Below are 15,811 nucleotides of genomic sequence, written 5' to 3'. Positions count from 1 at the left end.
GCTGTTGATGTTGATGATGTGTGAGTGTGATTGTGAAGAAGAGACAATGGACAACTAACAACTAACCAATTTAATTGACAAATGACAAAAGATCAAGCAGCCGTTTGGACAGTCAAAATTAGCAACAGAGAAAAATATTTTTTTCTCTTCCTTATGGAAAATATTAAAGTTGGTTTCTTAAGGGAAGATGGCTGATGCTGTTGATATTGGTAACCGATAATCCAACTTGAATTATGTTTGGTGGATGGCAAAATTAATAATCCTCTTTGATTATGTTTCGTCGGAAATAATGAAAACGATGAAATAAGTAAAAAAAAGCAAATAAAAATTTAACTCCATTAATTTACATAATTACTTTTAAAAATATCATTTAATAAATTAAAATTTTTTATTTTTTTATCCTCGTATTACATTTTTTTTTTTATAAAAATAATGGAATACTCCTCAATCCTCACATTTTTCTCTTATGCTGAATTCCATCCCATTTACTAACATGCTGCCGACATTTTTAATAGTATACTTTTGTTTTTTATTTCTTTGTAAACTCAAGAAATATATATACTAGGTTTTTCATTTTATAATTTATTTGTAAATATTACCTTCTTTTTTTTTCTTAATTATCACATTTAATTCTTAGAGCTTATCGGAGTCAAGATTTTTTTTTATTATTTTTAAATCTATTACATAATAAAATTTTTTTATTTTTATTTACACGTGTTATAATTTATGAGTATGATGTTCTGAAGATCCAATTTAAATATAAAATTATATAAAATTAAATATTCATTAGATGTAAGATAATATTATACATATTGAATTTTTTGTTACATTTTTTTGGTGATGAAAAAAGGAATAAATGAAAAAAATTATAAAATGTGAGAAAAATAAGTGAAAGAAAGAAGCTATGTAATTATTAAAAATATTGGATAGTTTTTTTCAATTGAAAGTATGGATAATTTTAAAATAAAATGAATATTTAAAATTTTGAATTTTCATATTGTAAATAATATTTATATCCTTTATTTGATGTATTAATTGCAATTTAATAATTTGAATTGTGTATTATCTTTTCAAGTAAATCAATGTCACTTTGACTTGAAACAGTAAATTCAATCAACCATTTTATCAATAATTTATTTGTAAAAAAATTATATAAGAAATGACTCAACATTTAATTTTGAAATAGTATAAAAAGGAAAAAAAATTAAATTCCTTTATCAAAATATTGAGTATATACTATCAATTTAAAACTCTTTTAAGTATTAAAATATTTATTCACTATTCATTGCAAAAATTTTAAATTTTATTATTAAAATTAAAATAATAACACATATCTTTTTAAAATATAATATAAATATAAAAATCATTATGATAAAAAATACGTATTAATCCCTTAATTCTACTTATGAAAAACTAACTCATTTTTAAGAGTTAGGAAACCAAACATCTTTAGGTAATGATTTTCAGGAGTAAATGTTGGCACAAACTATATGTTTTGCTGTGTCGGTGTGTTTGTCACATAGCGTTAATGCAAAGTAGTCGCCTTCTTTAATTAGTACCACAGAAAAGCAATACAAAACAAAAGATCACCCGCCCCACAGATCTTATCCGTCCACGTAATCGTATCATCACGTGTAACCATCGGAAGCAATGTGCGCATTTCGCACTACGTTCACAGTACCAGATTTCCCTGTAGTTTAATGAATCATCAACTTTCCACTCTTTTGACAAAGGCAAAGAGGAAAATAAAAAATTGATAGAAAATCTTACCAAGTACCAGCTCACATTCACGAGAGAGAAAGAGAAAGGAATTTTGGGTTTTCAATTTCTCCAGTCTTTCTCTTTGCTTTAGCTTCATCTTGAGAAAGGTAAGTCAAATTCTGAAATTACTTGCCACATTTTTTAGTTTCAAGATCTATGAACCTCGATCTGTAAAACCTTAATCCTTGCATTTAGTAATCTGGGTACTTTTTTTTGGGTCTTAATAAGTAGATTTAGTTCATTGTAAGGGCTTTTAGTTCATAAAAAAATGTTGGGTCGTTCTGGGTTATCTAGAACTGGAAGCTTTAGGCCAGAGAATCTAGGACAAAATGCTTTACACATGATTGGCAATCTTTGTTTCACTATATTTGTAATAGGTGTCCTAGTTTTCACTATTATTGCTGCTACTTATGAGCCGGAGGACCCTCTGTTCCACCCTTCTACAAAGATCACGACTTTCCTCACTTCCACATCAAATGCTACATTTCAATCGGATAACACTGTTGTTAGAACTGGAGAGGATTTTATGGCTGCCAACCAAACTGCGTTTGCCACTTTTATCAATGTGACAGATGTAGCAGAAATCAAGGAGGTGAGTACGGATGAAACTAGTTCATCTGGATGTGAGGGTGATTTGAAAAGACCACTTGATTGTAAGGACCCAGAAGTGTTCCATTTGATGATGAAAGTGGCAATTGAGCGTTTCAAGGATATTCATTTTTATAGGTTTGGGAAGCCAGCTCCTGGCCCTGAGGAGAATACTTGTGATATGGCTTGGCGGTTTAGGCCTAAGGAAGGGAAGACAGCTGCATTTTATAAGGATTATAGGCGGTTTGTGATTAATAGATCAGAGAATTGTACGCTTAGCGTAGTGAGCATCGGGGATTATCATTCAGGTGTGAATGCAAGGAAAAAGAAAAATAAGAATCAAAAGCCTGGATTTGAGAAGACATCTGGTAGGCGGGAGCAAGGTGGTGTGTCTTTGCCTGTTGTTGGGGAAACAGTAAATGATTCACTTCCTGTGGTTGAGTCTGAAAATGCATTTAGACATGGGAAATACTTGATTTATGTCGGTGGTGGAGATAGGTGTAAGAGCATGAACCATTATTTGTGGAGTTTCTTGTGTGCTTTGGGTGAAGCGCAGTATTTGAATCGAACTCTGGTTATGGATTTGACACTTTGCTTGTCTTCGATTTACACTTCATCAAATCAGGATGAGGAAGGGAAGGACTTTAGGTTTTACTTTGATTTTGAGCATCTGAAGGAGGCAGCATCAGTGTTGGATCAGCAGCAGTTTTGGCAAGATTGGGATAAATGGCATAGGAAAGATGGGTTGAGTCTTTATCTTGTTGAGGATTTTAAGGTGACGCCAATGAAGCTTTCCGAGGTGAAGGATTCTTTGATTATGAGAAAGTTTGGATCTGTGGAGCCAGATAATTACTGGTACAGGGTTTGCGAAGGAGAGACAGAATCTGTTGTTCAAAGGCCATGGCATCTGGTATGGAAATCAAGAAGGTTGATGGATATAGTTTCAGCAATTGCGTCAAGGTTGAACTGGGATTATGACTCTGTTCACATTGTGAGAGGGGAGAAGGCGAGGAACAGGGACCTGTGGCCTAATCTTGCGCGAGATACCTCACCTGATGCCCTTATCTCAACCTTGCAGGATAAGATTGAAGATGGGAGGAATTTGTATATTGCTACACATGAACCTGATACAGCTTTCTTTGAACCCTTGAAAGACAAATATCCCACTCATTTTCTTAATGAATATAAGGATCTTTGGGATGAGAACAGCGAGTGGTATTCAGAGACAAAAAAGCTTAACAATGGAATACCAGTTGAATTTGACGGTTACATGAGGGTCTCTGTTGATACAGAAGTTTTCTTGAGAGGGAAGAAGCAGATTGAGACTTTCAATGATCTGACTAATGATTGCAAAGACGGTGTTAACACCTGCAATGCTGCAGCCAGTTAATCCCCTATATATGAGCTGTGAGACTTTGTCGTTACGTATATCCACATGCATTTTTAGCTATTGTCTTTGTTACCTTTAATAAACTGTATGCCCTTATCTGTTAGTTTTGTCATTGAGTGGCATTTCTTGATTTTTGTACTTATAGAATATTATTATCAATGTTTCATGACTTGGCTTCAGTCTGAGGTTCTAGACAAAGTTGTTTTGATCTACGGTGCCATGATATAGTCTTGTGATGTTTGCTTTTTGGATTACCTTTTCAAATTGATCTTGGCTTTTTCAAGAATGATTTGTGGATATTATGCTTTTGTCCATTTAGCTTAGTATGGTTAGTTTGTCATATTAGAATCAAGAAAGATCTAGAAAAACAAGAAAAGACAGATTGAAAGGAAAATAGCAATTCAACTTTGCCAACTGCTATAAAGGAATGCTGAAATATGCATTTCCTGAATCTTAAGTTAATCAATGATCATATCTCGTGATTTTTCCTATTAAAAGAATAAAGGCCCATGAAGATATATGGTAAACTGTTATTAATTCATCATCAAGTAGATCTAATGGCATTTGAATGATAAAGAGCTGGAAATCTTGGGGCTCTTATGTTTAATTAGTCTAATGTTGCCTAGCACCTAATAAAACCACTGCATTATATTTAAATTTTGACCCTGGCTCTTCTGGCTCATGCATTCTTCAAATCAGAATTGACGGCTAAGATGATTGATATTTTTAGAGGATTCTAAACTGATATAAACTCTATTTCTCAGCAAATGATAGTGGAATACCACCACCCGTACCACAGGGATCTTGCATTACATGTGGGGGTGAAAACTGAACTAGCTTCTCAAACAGATACCATCGAACATTGCTGTCAAGAAATTCTCAGGATCAAAATTGGCTTGCCAAGCAACATTAACCAAAAAACTCAAAATGAAAAAAAAAAGATGTTGTGAGCTAGCATGGTTTGACTCACATGGTACTAAAAACTAAAGCCTTTTCTAGTTGACTCCCGAATGCTTGATTTTTATAACTCCAACCCAGTAAAGCATGGTCAGCTGATTATAAGGAATCAAATGTATCAGTAGATCACAGAACATTATTATAAGAATTAACAAATGGCTTACAATCCCATCCTCACAGCTACATATAACGTAAAAAATTAAGAGCATTTGCAGAATAAAGCGATCCTCACCTTTTGCTAAGCATACTGTTGATCTCTTCCTCAATGTTGAATTCATCAAAAAGGGGAATTCTTTTATCATATAACTCTACTGGATCACAAAGATCAAGAGCTAAATCCTGAAGATAGTTGGTAACCTGACACCAAAAAGAATAGCTGATACCTTCCAATTTCATAGCAAATAATTAATAAAAAGACAGTTAGATGTACGAATAGCAATGATAAAGTAGAATCAGAAATACAGGGTAAAAAGATATAAGCCACTTTTTGCTTTATAAACAAAACCAATTCAGTATTTTTAACTATGGTTAAAATTTCATTAAAAAAAGAAAGCAAAAGTAAGGATACACCATCAACGGAAACAAAAAACCACATGCTTCATGCAGAAAGAGATGCATCCATTGCCTCGCTTCCGATAAGGCAATACCTCATGATATGTTATTGGCGAGTCAAGGGCCATTTTGTTTACCTGAAGGTATATAAAAAAGGAGGTGATATTAGGGGATGAATTATTGAGAGACTATCATAAGCTTCTGATGTAAAATAAAGCATGGGATAGGTAAAAGTGAACGGAAGAATAGGAGGAAAAAAAAAAGATAGAGACTTGCCTTATCATTAAAGTAACCCTGGACAACTGACAAGTGTTTGACCCATTGCTTTATGCATCAAAACAGGTGATGCCTCTTCTACACCTTCATCTGGTGCAAGAGCTGCAGATTTAGCATGTTCTACAATAATTTTCATGTTGAAAGCAAACCTTCCAAGTCCTTTTGCAGCTTCTTCAAAGAATGTCCAGTAGCAACAATCCTTACAGTTAGACCAAAGCCCTGAGGCTGCAAGGGTTTTGCTATGACTTTCACATGTGTACGCTCAACACCAGTGATCTTTTTTCAGACTCCAATTCTGTTGCAGTGAGTGAGTAATATCTGCAACCCAGGAGAACTAGTTCAGAAAAACAAACAACTTAATGAACCATGATTTAGAGAGAAAGGGGATTAAAGAAGGGATAACACCCAGAATCTACTTCTTAATTTTGGATAATCTGTCAATGTGGGACCCTTTGTACCCAATCCTTCTTTCACAACTTGCACAATTATTTTGGTGCCCTTTCGGACTTGGTCCCACTTGTTTTCATTGGCATCCTCTATATCTTGGGAACGTGACACTGAAAAGCCATTAGATATTTCCTAAGAAGAGGACCCAAGAAGAGTTGCTCCTACTAGGTGGAGCTCTACATCTAACAAATCCTCAAAATCAGTATCTATTTCACCATAATAAACTACACTACCATTCACACTCCTTAAGAACCTCTAAAACATCAAAATCCTCATCGACGTAATTATCCTTATAATTATTATGCATAAATTGCATCTCCTTATCGTCAAAGTCATCTTCTGCTGCATCTCCAATGAAAACAGCATGTTCTGAGGAAGGTTCAATTTCATTTGTAGCTGAAGCTCACCAGGGGTTTCGGAAACTAAACCTTTGCCTTGTTTCTTTGTCCTCTGACAAATTGAGGGAATATGATGGGTTCCCTGTTGTGCATTACGTCCATAAGAGAATGTCTGGAGCTTCCAAAACCCATATGAGGAACAAGTTTTGTAACTACTCTGAGATATATACTATCCCACTGCACATGGTTTTAACTGGTTCAAGTAACAACTCAACCAATTTACCATCTTCCAGTGCAGCAATCATTTGCATGGTACATATTGAAGAATTTATCAATATAATCATTGATACAGATTCCTGGAAATTACAGGACGGACTGCTTTCTTTGGGCAAGAATTTCTCCGTAATTCGGTCATGCTGATTATTTGCTTCCAACCTGGTTATCTCATCTTTGACACTGAGGTTAATTTTTGACATATCAGCCTCCATATCATTGCCATATGTGAGAAAGAATAGAGGTGAACGGAAAAACCAAGGTTCCTCAACAGGCTAACCACATGACTTGGTTCTATTTCATCCTTGGCAGTAAGGTAATTCAAGAATGGTTCTAACTCCTTTGGATCACTTTCACGATGTTTCATAATCTTATCTTCATCTGTCAAAGCACTGGAAGCACTTGAGTGTTCAGAAACATTTTAAAGAAGCAAGCTGCATATAAAAAAGCCCCAAAACAGAGATATTGCCTTCAGTTTGAACTGACACAGGAGGTTTTCTAGGAATATTATTTTCCTCAATCCATGACCCTCTGTATGAGGTAGGCTTTGGACCTCATCCATGAATCTCTCACCAAAAATTTTCCTTCTTGCTTCTTAGGTGTGCGGGAAATGACAAAGAAAATTGTGGTCCAGGTCTCTAAGTGATGTCACATAAAGGCTGCATTTCTCCTTTGATAAAATAATTATACTTGAAATTTCCACCACAGGCTATCTGCCAAATATAAAAGGTGACTAGATGGAATTTGTACTGAATATAAGTTACACAAACGGCCAGGTTCATTTTTGTATGAATAGGCAACAACTATTATCCAGCTACTTTTAATCAAAAGAAAGACCTAGGAATCAAAATTCCTTTGTAAACGATAGAGAAAGAGCTAAAGGATATCATATTCTTTATTTCTCAGGATAAATTTCATATTGCCAAGGCAGGAAAAGAATAAAAAGGCCTCTTATGTACAGAAATGAGTCCTCAAGACTTTAGACTAACTCAATACCCCAAAGCTTGTCTTCTCATGGTCTTTTCTCCAAAAATCTGTCTTGTTGAAGTCAACTAAGAAAGAAGCACTAGTCTCGGTAATCCTTCTATAAAAAAATGTATAATATCAGATGCAAGAACTGCAAAGAAGAAAAATTTTGGATAGAGTGCCAAATATTTAACATGTCATTAAAGATAATACAAACCATAGATATGGGATTAATTGTTGCGGTTTTGACATCGTTTTACATTTCAAAGTCTATCAGCAGTAAAATTGTGCCACTTAGTACAGTGGGATGACACTACCTTAACTTCAGACCGCCATATTAAATGATCAGTAGGAGACATTACGACTGCCATCTCTGGTTCCCAGCAGCCTAAGGCAACAGATTCCCCACGAATGTGCCAAATCTGCTTCGACGGACCAAACTACCTCATATCATCCTTCAAAGGTGGCAGTCGACAGGCCTGAAGTTTAGTCCAGTTCATCAGCCATTCTGAACTATATGAAGGTATTTCCTGAAAGGGTCTATGAGATGTCGATAACTATAAAGAAAAACATGTCAATTTTACAAATGAAGAAAAAAAAAGGAAAAAAAGTTTTGCACAGTTGTAATAATCTTTAAAGGATTTATATTTCCAGGAACAAAATAAAGAGTCTATATTTCTCTCATTCCCATCGTTATCCGTCAGCTGTTAGACCAAGATTCCAAAGTCTGCAAATAGAAAATTATAGCAAATATATGTCTCGTGTGCAAATATATCAACAGTTAGTGTTTGCCATCAGATAACGCAATCTTATCACATCTACCGCGTAATAATGGCAACCTATGCTATAAGTCAATACAAATTTGCAAAATAGGATGATAGCTTACCTTTCTTCATGGACATTATTGGGGATCTTGTCAGAGAATTATGATTTCCACACAAAGAGTAAATTTGAACACATTCCCCCCAAGGGGAATGTGATTGCCTGAAAACCTGCTTCAACAGCACAATCAATAGTAATTTGCAGAGAGTGGAAGCAAAGGTGATGAGAACCTAAATTAAAAACATCATTTCAATGCGATGACATTCATGGTTTTTAACCATGTCCAAATTGTGGTTCTCCATCTTCCTACAATAATATAAACTTAATTTTACATCACATCCAAGAGGTAAACATGTTCACTAGAGCATCATAAATATCACAAAATACAAATTGGTTGACTTTGGAATTAGTTAAGACATCATTTACAAGAACGAGGTCAATAACATGGTGATACTCAACAGAACGAGTGTAACAACAAGTACTAACTAATAACAAGACTTCATTCCTTGACAGCGAGGTATTGCCCTTACCAGTTGCATTTAGCACAATGCAAATTATCCATTAAAAACTTTCATAATCAAGGAATGCTAAAACTCCTATGAATGGATACTACTTCTTCTAACCAAGTAACCCTATTTAAAATTGTAATTCGATAAAGCTATTCAATCAATTCTGAAGACTAAAACACCATTGAAAAATTAAAAAAATCAAAAGAACCAGAGCAATTCAACAAAAGCTCCCCCCATTCACAACTTTACAAAAAAACCATTCATCTTTAATCGTTAGAGAAAGCAATAAACATGACGAAAATGGAAACCCAGTTGAAAAAAAGCGGCACTTACGGTGCTAAGAACTTAAAGGAGCGAAGCAGACAAGAGGATGTTCGTGGAGAGAAGAAACCGTAAGGCCGGGGCCAAGCTTCCAAGACATCCATGATAGTGGGATGCTGGAGCTCAGTGAAGGACGGCAAGGCGGAAGCTCCCAGGTTTGTAAATTTGGGTAGACAATAGGGGCAGTCTCGTCATTTGAGAGAATGTGGAAGTTCACTGTTTGGAGCTCCGGAAAAGCGTAAAGGGCCTTTGATTGCATGATAAATGGATCAATGGGTTTTTCTTTGGGGTTCTTTCTCTTCTGCCTTGTTACCTTCTATGGCACTTGTGTACATATACCACACGTGGTACTAGAAAATTTTTTAACATTTTGTTTTTTGTCTTTTTACTTTTTACTTTTTTATTATTATGCGACCTTTTAACATTGATTTTGTGGACCGTTGGGTCCTTCAAGTTAACCAATCAATTCAATATTCCTCTTCAAGCTCCTGGTTTTTGTCAAAAGCATGTAAAGCTAAATCCTGGGGAGATTTGCCTTCTGTCCTGAACCCAATATTTCTAGCACCTCCTTGATGTAACCGGACCTGAATCAGTTTCAGATGTTTTCGTCATAAAATTAAAACATGGCTTCATGCCAAACTGCAGGTGGTGCCCATGTAAGCTACAAACAGAGATGTTTGATAAGCCATCTGCTGAATATAGAGACAAAAGCATGGTTCAGATTTCTGTAGTACAAGCAGAGAGGTGTATGGCTGTTATTGTTGCAAATGATGTTGGAGAATATTCCCAGGTAGACTAGTGAACAAGAGGCATTGCTTCTGAGATGATGCAATTCAATTCAATTTTTGACTCATTCCAAACAACTGAGATGGTGAAGTTGTGGGCATGGGAATGAGTGTGAAGCAAACTTTATTATATTCTTTAAGATAATCTCTATTAAAAAGAGAAACTGAGTTCAGATTTCTAGTCTTATTTCCCTGTTTTGAGAAGAAGTGAAAGGGAGCAAGATAATCTCGGTACCCAATATAACACATTCATGAAATCATGCTGCTCTAAACCTGGATTGTTGAACACCCCAGCTGGATGTACTCGAAGCCAAGTCTGTCAGAAAGAAAATGAAACCTAAAACTTGAAACATGCTCTGAGATATAAGCCACTAAGCCAGATAGATACCATTTAAACATCAGAAACCTGTGACATCAATATATTGCAGCTGAACAGCTAGTGCATCACAAGGCAGTATATCCTGTCAGCAGATTTTACTTCCAATAATTACCTAGCATTTTTTTAATATTACCTATAATGAAATATTATTTTTTATTTTCATCATTTGAAATTACTTTAAAATTAATTATAATATAAATAAATATTATTTTAATTAATAAATTCATAATTTAAATATCATATTAAATTTTTTTAACAATTAAAATATTTTATTAAATATTTTATTGTAATTTAAATATCATTCACGACATTAATATTTTTTTTTAATCTTTATCGCATTGCACAAAAAAGTGAAGCAAGAAAGAAAACAAAAACTCCATGAACTATAAAAGCTCAAGACAGAAGTGAGATGCATATAACATCAGAAACCCTGACAATATGTACATTCAATAACACATCACCACATCAAGATAAACTTGCGGGTAACAACGCTCGCCTAACACTAACCCCAGGCTGATAACGTTCATTTAAATACCTGTACAATAAACACGCTGTACATGGAAATTTCCTCAACTCATCATACTTGTAATATTCTCACCAAAAGCAGGAAACCTCCTCTTCAGGCAGCAGAGGAGTCCTGCAAAGAGGGCATGTGAAGTTCCAATAATTCAACCACTTTTCCAAGCAAACCTTGTGAAAGAGATGGCCACAGGACAAGCGGTTAATCTCTGATTCAGGTTCAAACTGAGTCAGGCAAACTGGACAGTCATGCTCAGGCTGCTTGCAGCTACATAAAGCATCAAACCGGACGGCTGAGGTCCTACTCCGGAATTCCTCAATGTAACTATCGGAAGTGCTAAGGCGGAAGTCAAATGATTCTGAGGGGTTTTCAACAGAGTCCGAGGAGGATGACGATGATGAGAGATGGATACCGACAATGTGAAGGATTGATCGTATTATGCCTTTAACTATAGATATGGATAAAGCTGTGTTTACCAAGAGTACACATAGCACTCCTTCTGATGGAGCTGGGAGACTTGCGAGACCCATTTGTTGAATAAAGGTCGGAATTTATGGGGGATTCAGAATGGAAAAGAGATGTGTAATTTGAGAAATTCAAGATTAAGCTAAGTTTAGCTGAACAAATGATTATATAATGGAAAGATAGATGCAAGAAGATAATTTTAATCAGTCGCCATGGAACTAATCAAGGATAGAAACTATGCTACTCTCTTGCGGAAATATATGACCTGGAAAACATAAAACGTCCATTAGATTACCATACAAAGAATAGAAATCAATGAAATAATTATCAAATTATGCAAAAGCAAAAGCAGATTATCAAGCTTTCAATTCCAAAACTCACATGCAGATAACCATAAAGATAAACATACTACTGACCAAGACAATATCACACAAACAATCAAACACCATAGAAAAAAGGAAGGAAGATCACTATAATTGAATTTGAAACTTACCTTAAAGCAGAGGAGGTAAACCTTCACATGACAAGTGATGACCGAATAGTGCAAACCCAGATAAGCTGCAAGAGAACCAGTATTCAATTGGGAAAGTGATGTTAGTGAAACATTTGGGGAGAAATACCAAGAATTCTAATTTTGTAGATCAATAAAAAGGGTAAGTAGTAAACATTGATGAGGGTGGGTTAAAAATGGCCTCTTGTTACCGGCCTCATGGTCCAGACGGTGATCAGATGCATATATTGTGGAGAGGTTGGGCAAAGCGTATGGCCTATAGGATAGGATAGGCTTTAAAGAGTTGATTCCAACTTCATTCCATAAAGCAAAAGCTCAAAGAAATTGGAAGATGAAACATTTCCAAAGCAAATCATGTTATGTGATTTCAAATGAAAAGAACCCAACAAACTGTCCAGAGCTGGCATCCCCACAAAGATCAATGCCAAATGAAACACCTTTTACAAGCTTTTCTATTATCAAGATCTAGCCTGCTCAAACCTTGATGCTAATAAACATGGTCAACATAGAAAATCAAAGTTATAAAAAAAAAAAAAAAGGCAAAGGAAAACATACCATATTTCCAATTTGGAAAAACTAATCTAACAAACAACAAACCACACCCCAAATAATAAACAAAGAAAAATGCAGTACCAAGATAAAATGAGATCTAACATTTCATGCAAATTAAAAAATGCCACATAAAAATTAACCTTAATATCTTTCATTTGCTTCATTATTATTCCAAAAACAGAAGAGCAAACTTTAAAAAGTAAAAGATTTGAGTATGTTTAAGCAAAGAAACTTACACAAAAAGGGTCAACTTTGCTCTGTACAAGGCACCAAGAACAAGAACAAAACAAGATTTTTTTTCATGGGATCAATGAAACATAGAGAAATGAAAATGGGTTTAAACAAAAATGAAATAGTTAAGCTTTTTGAAGTCTGACAATGGCTGCCTTTGCCATCCTTCTCTCCTTATATAGCAACCCCCACCCTAACTCAAAGACAAACTATGGTTAGTCTTCCAGGTTTTCCGGGCTGTATATCCCTTTAACCATGGTTACTTTATATCATCAATCTCTCTTTTACATCAGTTTAGTCTTTTGTGTCTTCAAGTTTTAACTAAACTTAATTTTCACATTAGTAGATTAGATAAGAATCTCACTAGTTCTAGACTTATAGCAGCTAAAAGAGGAAAAGTGAATGAAACCGTCTTTCTCACTTTTAGCAACAAAAGCTGCCACTAATAGTATCGAAATTATTATCAATACTTTTTAGTTAGAAATTGCAATTCAATATTTTGAGAACCGGATAATTGCTAGTATTTTTTATTACAAAATGAAAAAAAAAAGTTAAAAATATTACAGAACTTCAAGAGAAAATCATTTTTATACATCCATTGAAAAAATACACTGATAAAATTTTTAAAAAATAAAAATTTTCATAATTTGATTTTACCAAAATCGACACAAAAATTATATAAAAAAACCAATTTATTACCATTATAAAAGTATTCTTAATAGTATTATTTGCTCTTTTGTAAGATTTTGATTCTTTTTTAAGTATTCTTAGTGGTAATTCTTCTGGTTTTTTTACTTTCTGGCCTATCATTTCTTGTATTTAATAAAAAAATTTATATTAAACACATTAGAAATTTTTAACTTTAAGAACTTTCAATGAATTATTGAAAATAAAATTTTTAGGCTTAGCATTTTGATCAATGATAAACATATGTATTGTCTTTTTAAAGAAGTAAAAACCACCCTTTCTCAAATTAAAAATAAATACATATATATATATTAACAAAAATTTTAAAAGATTCACAAGTTATTGATCAAATATAAATATTAATCAATAATAATAAATGATTGATTCAATTGATTAGGTTAATTTTTTTTGACGAAAAAGTTTTGGGTTTGAGTTTTATCGGTGGTCACTTATTGAGATCATTTCGAATGCACAATCTATAGTCATTTGTCTTAAATTATTAGATACGATATATTTTATCTTGATATAAAAAATTGAATAATTAATTTATTCTCAAATTTTAGGGAGTAAAAAAATATAAATATTTTTAATAAATTTTATTTAACATTTCATCATTTGTTAGTATAAACCTCCCCCAACATCTATTCCAACATCCTCACAACCAACACAATACTTCACTCTTCTATCAGACCAATCAGACCAACCTCCTTTCGGTACAACTAAAAAATGGATTCACAGATTTAGAGAAAAACAACCATATTTATTGCATTGCAACCTATTATTATTGTTATGACGATTTATCAAAATCATGGGATATATTTAACTGATTTTGCTAAATGATTTGAAATATAAAGATTATATATAGAAATAATGGTAAGCGTGTAAATAATACCAAGGTCTTTATTGGTTTGTTTCTCATTGACTTCCACAAAAATTTAAAAAAAAAAAGTGTTGCTTTTAGTATATATAATATTAAAATTTTATTTTTTTTATAAAATTAATGTTTCATAATTTTCAAAATTGGAGAGTAAAAAAATCTTAAAAAAGAATTTTAAGTATTAAAAAATATATAATTTTGAGAAAAAAAATTCAGCTTTTTAGGCACTAAACCATATGGCATGAGAAACTTTGCTTTGTTTCATACCAATCTATAAGAAAAAGTAGCAACCCTAAGGCATCAAGTGGAGTGAAAACTGAAAAGATTGAAAATTCACAATTGTCAAAATCCCAATTTCGTTCAACAACCTTTCTTTATTGCATTATTGGTAGTACTAAACTTTCTTTCACATCCGCCAATTAGGTTACTTAACCAAAAGTCCATCTTTAAAAACCTAAACATGGCAAGTTGGGTTATCTTGAACTTACATTAGGAGAGGACTTAGCCATTTATGCTGAGTTTTAAAGCATCAATGTCCAGCTTTGTCCCGCTCCAAGAAATACCATAAATGAGCATTTAACGAGTCGAAATTGAAAGAAAAGATGGATCCTTCAATTCTCAACCAAAAATTGACAACCAGTTTTGGTCCTGTGTGTCACAATGAAACTTTGGGTAGATGGAGCCTCTCCCCTCCTTTCCTTTCATTATATCTCACCTGCATAATGACAAGTGGCATTTATTCTCTGAATACTTTTCTCCAACTTCAGACAATTGCCTTATTTATTTTCCTTATAGTCATTTTCTCAGCACTGCCACTGTGTCTCAGTTTCTGAAATTAATGAACCATTTCACATAGAAATTCAACTTTAGGGATGGGGAACCCTGAATGTGTCTACCAGCATTGTCTTGATTGTAAAATTTTGTGTTTCTACGTGTCAAAATCTTGATGGGCATTGGAAAAATGTCAGCAGATTAATGGGGCTTGGGACAGAATCCTGATTTGTAAGTTCCCCCAGCATTGATGTCCAGGTGTCAAACAGTCAGATGAGTTTCAAATTTGTGACAATTTTATTGCATCAAAGTCTTGTCTCCATCACTTTGGATGAGACTGCTCTCACTTCAATCCTTTCCTTGGACATTCATATCTGTTGGATTCTTTTCTTTTGTAATTTTCCAATGAAAAAAAAAAAAAAAAAGAGAAGAGAAGAAAATGTCAACTTTCCTTCTTACTATGAGTCTTGGGTATGGACTATATAATAGGGATGAAGTTGTTACATGAACAATGTAAAATGGATGAAAAATGAAACATCCGACAAAGTTTTTTGTCTGAACATGGTATTGGTATTATACCGTGAACCTATGATTTGTTACAATCAATACTGTAGAGAGTGGGAAATGCATTTGGAAATGGAAAGTTCAAGATTGAAAAAGTCAAGAAGTTTGGGGTTAAAGGGGATGGAAACCGAGATTTTTTTTTAGTACTAACATTCGATTTGGTTCATATTTTATTAAAATTTATGATTTATTTATATGGGTGGTGAAATAATAAATCATAATGCTTATGGGATTAGATATTATAATAATAAAATAAGATATTATAATTG

General features: G+C 33.7%; 2 protein-coding genes and 1 pseudogene across 3 annotated transcripts; 1 reads left to right on the top strand and 2 right to left on the bottom strand.

The window, feature by feature from the left end:
* Positions 1 to 1,720: 1,720 nt before the first annotated feature.
* On the top strand, positions 1,721 to 3,947 carry LOC111305528 (uncharacterized). Its single transcript, XM_022903161.2, has one exon. The coding sequence runs from the start codon at positions 2,030 to 2,032 to the stop codon at positions 3,737 to 3,739; it is 1,710 nt and encodes a 569-aa protein (XP_022758896.2). The 5' UTR covers positions 1,721 to 2,029; the 3' UTR covers positions 3,740 to 3,947.
* Positions 3,948 to 4,492: 545 nt separating this feature from the next.
* LOC111306471 (ribonuclease E/G-like protein, chloroplastic) lies at positions 4,493 to 9,535 on the bottom strand (annotated as a pseudogene). The gene is made up of 11 exons (XR_016331739.1): positions 9,514 to 9,535; positions 9,213 to 9,387; positions 8,435 to 8,540; positions 7,866 to 8,027; positions 7,052 to 7,295; positions 5,930 to 6,963; positions 5,525 to 5,842; positions 5,287 to 5,385; positions 4,945 to 5,053; positions 4,710 to 4,791; positions 4,493 to 4,604 (listed from the first exon to the last, which is right to left on the bottom strand). The product of XR_016331739.1 is annotated as a ribonuclease E/G-like protein, chloroplastic (transcript).
* A 1,213-nt stretch (positions 9,536 to 10,748) lies between these two features.
* LOC111305529 (putative E3 ubiquitin-protein ligase XERICO) lies at positions 10,749 to 12,792 on the bottom strand. Its single transcript, XM_022903162.2, has 3 exons — positions 12,649 to 12,792; positions 11,843 to 11,907; positions 10,749 to 11,614 (listed from the first exon to the last, which is right to left on the bottom strand). The coding sequence occupies exon 3, from the start codon at positions 11,412 to 11,414 to the stop codon at positions 10,959 to 10,961; it is 456 nt and encodes a 151-aa protein (XP_022758897.2). The 5' UTR covers positions 11,415 to 11,614; positions 11,843 to 11,907; positions 12,649 to 12,792; the 3' UTR covers positions 10,749 to 10,958.
* Between the last annotated feature and the right edge of the window lie 3,019 nt (positions 12,793 to 15,811).

This window comes from Durio zibethinus, chromosome 21 (genome assembly GCF_047325235.1).
Source record: "Durio zibethinus cultivar Kanyao isolate XHJ-2024 chromosome 21, ASM4732523v1, whole genome shotgun sequence".
Classification (NCBI taxonomy): Eukaryota; Viridiplantae; Streptophyta; class Magnoliopsida; order Malvales; family Malvaceae; genus Durio; species Durio zibethinus.
The sequence above is the reverse complement of the archived record's forward strand: the minus strand, read 5'-3'. Positions and strand labels throughout refer to the sequence as shown.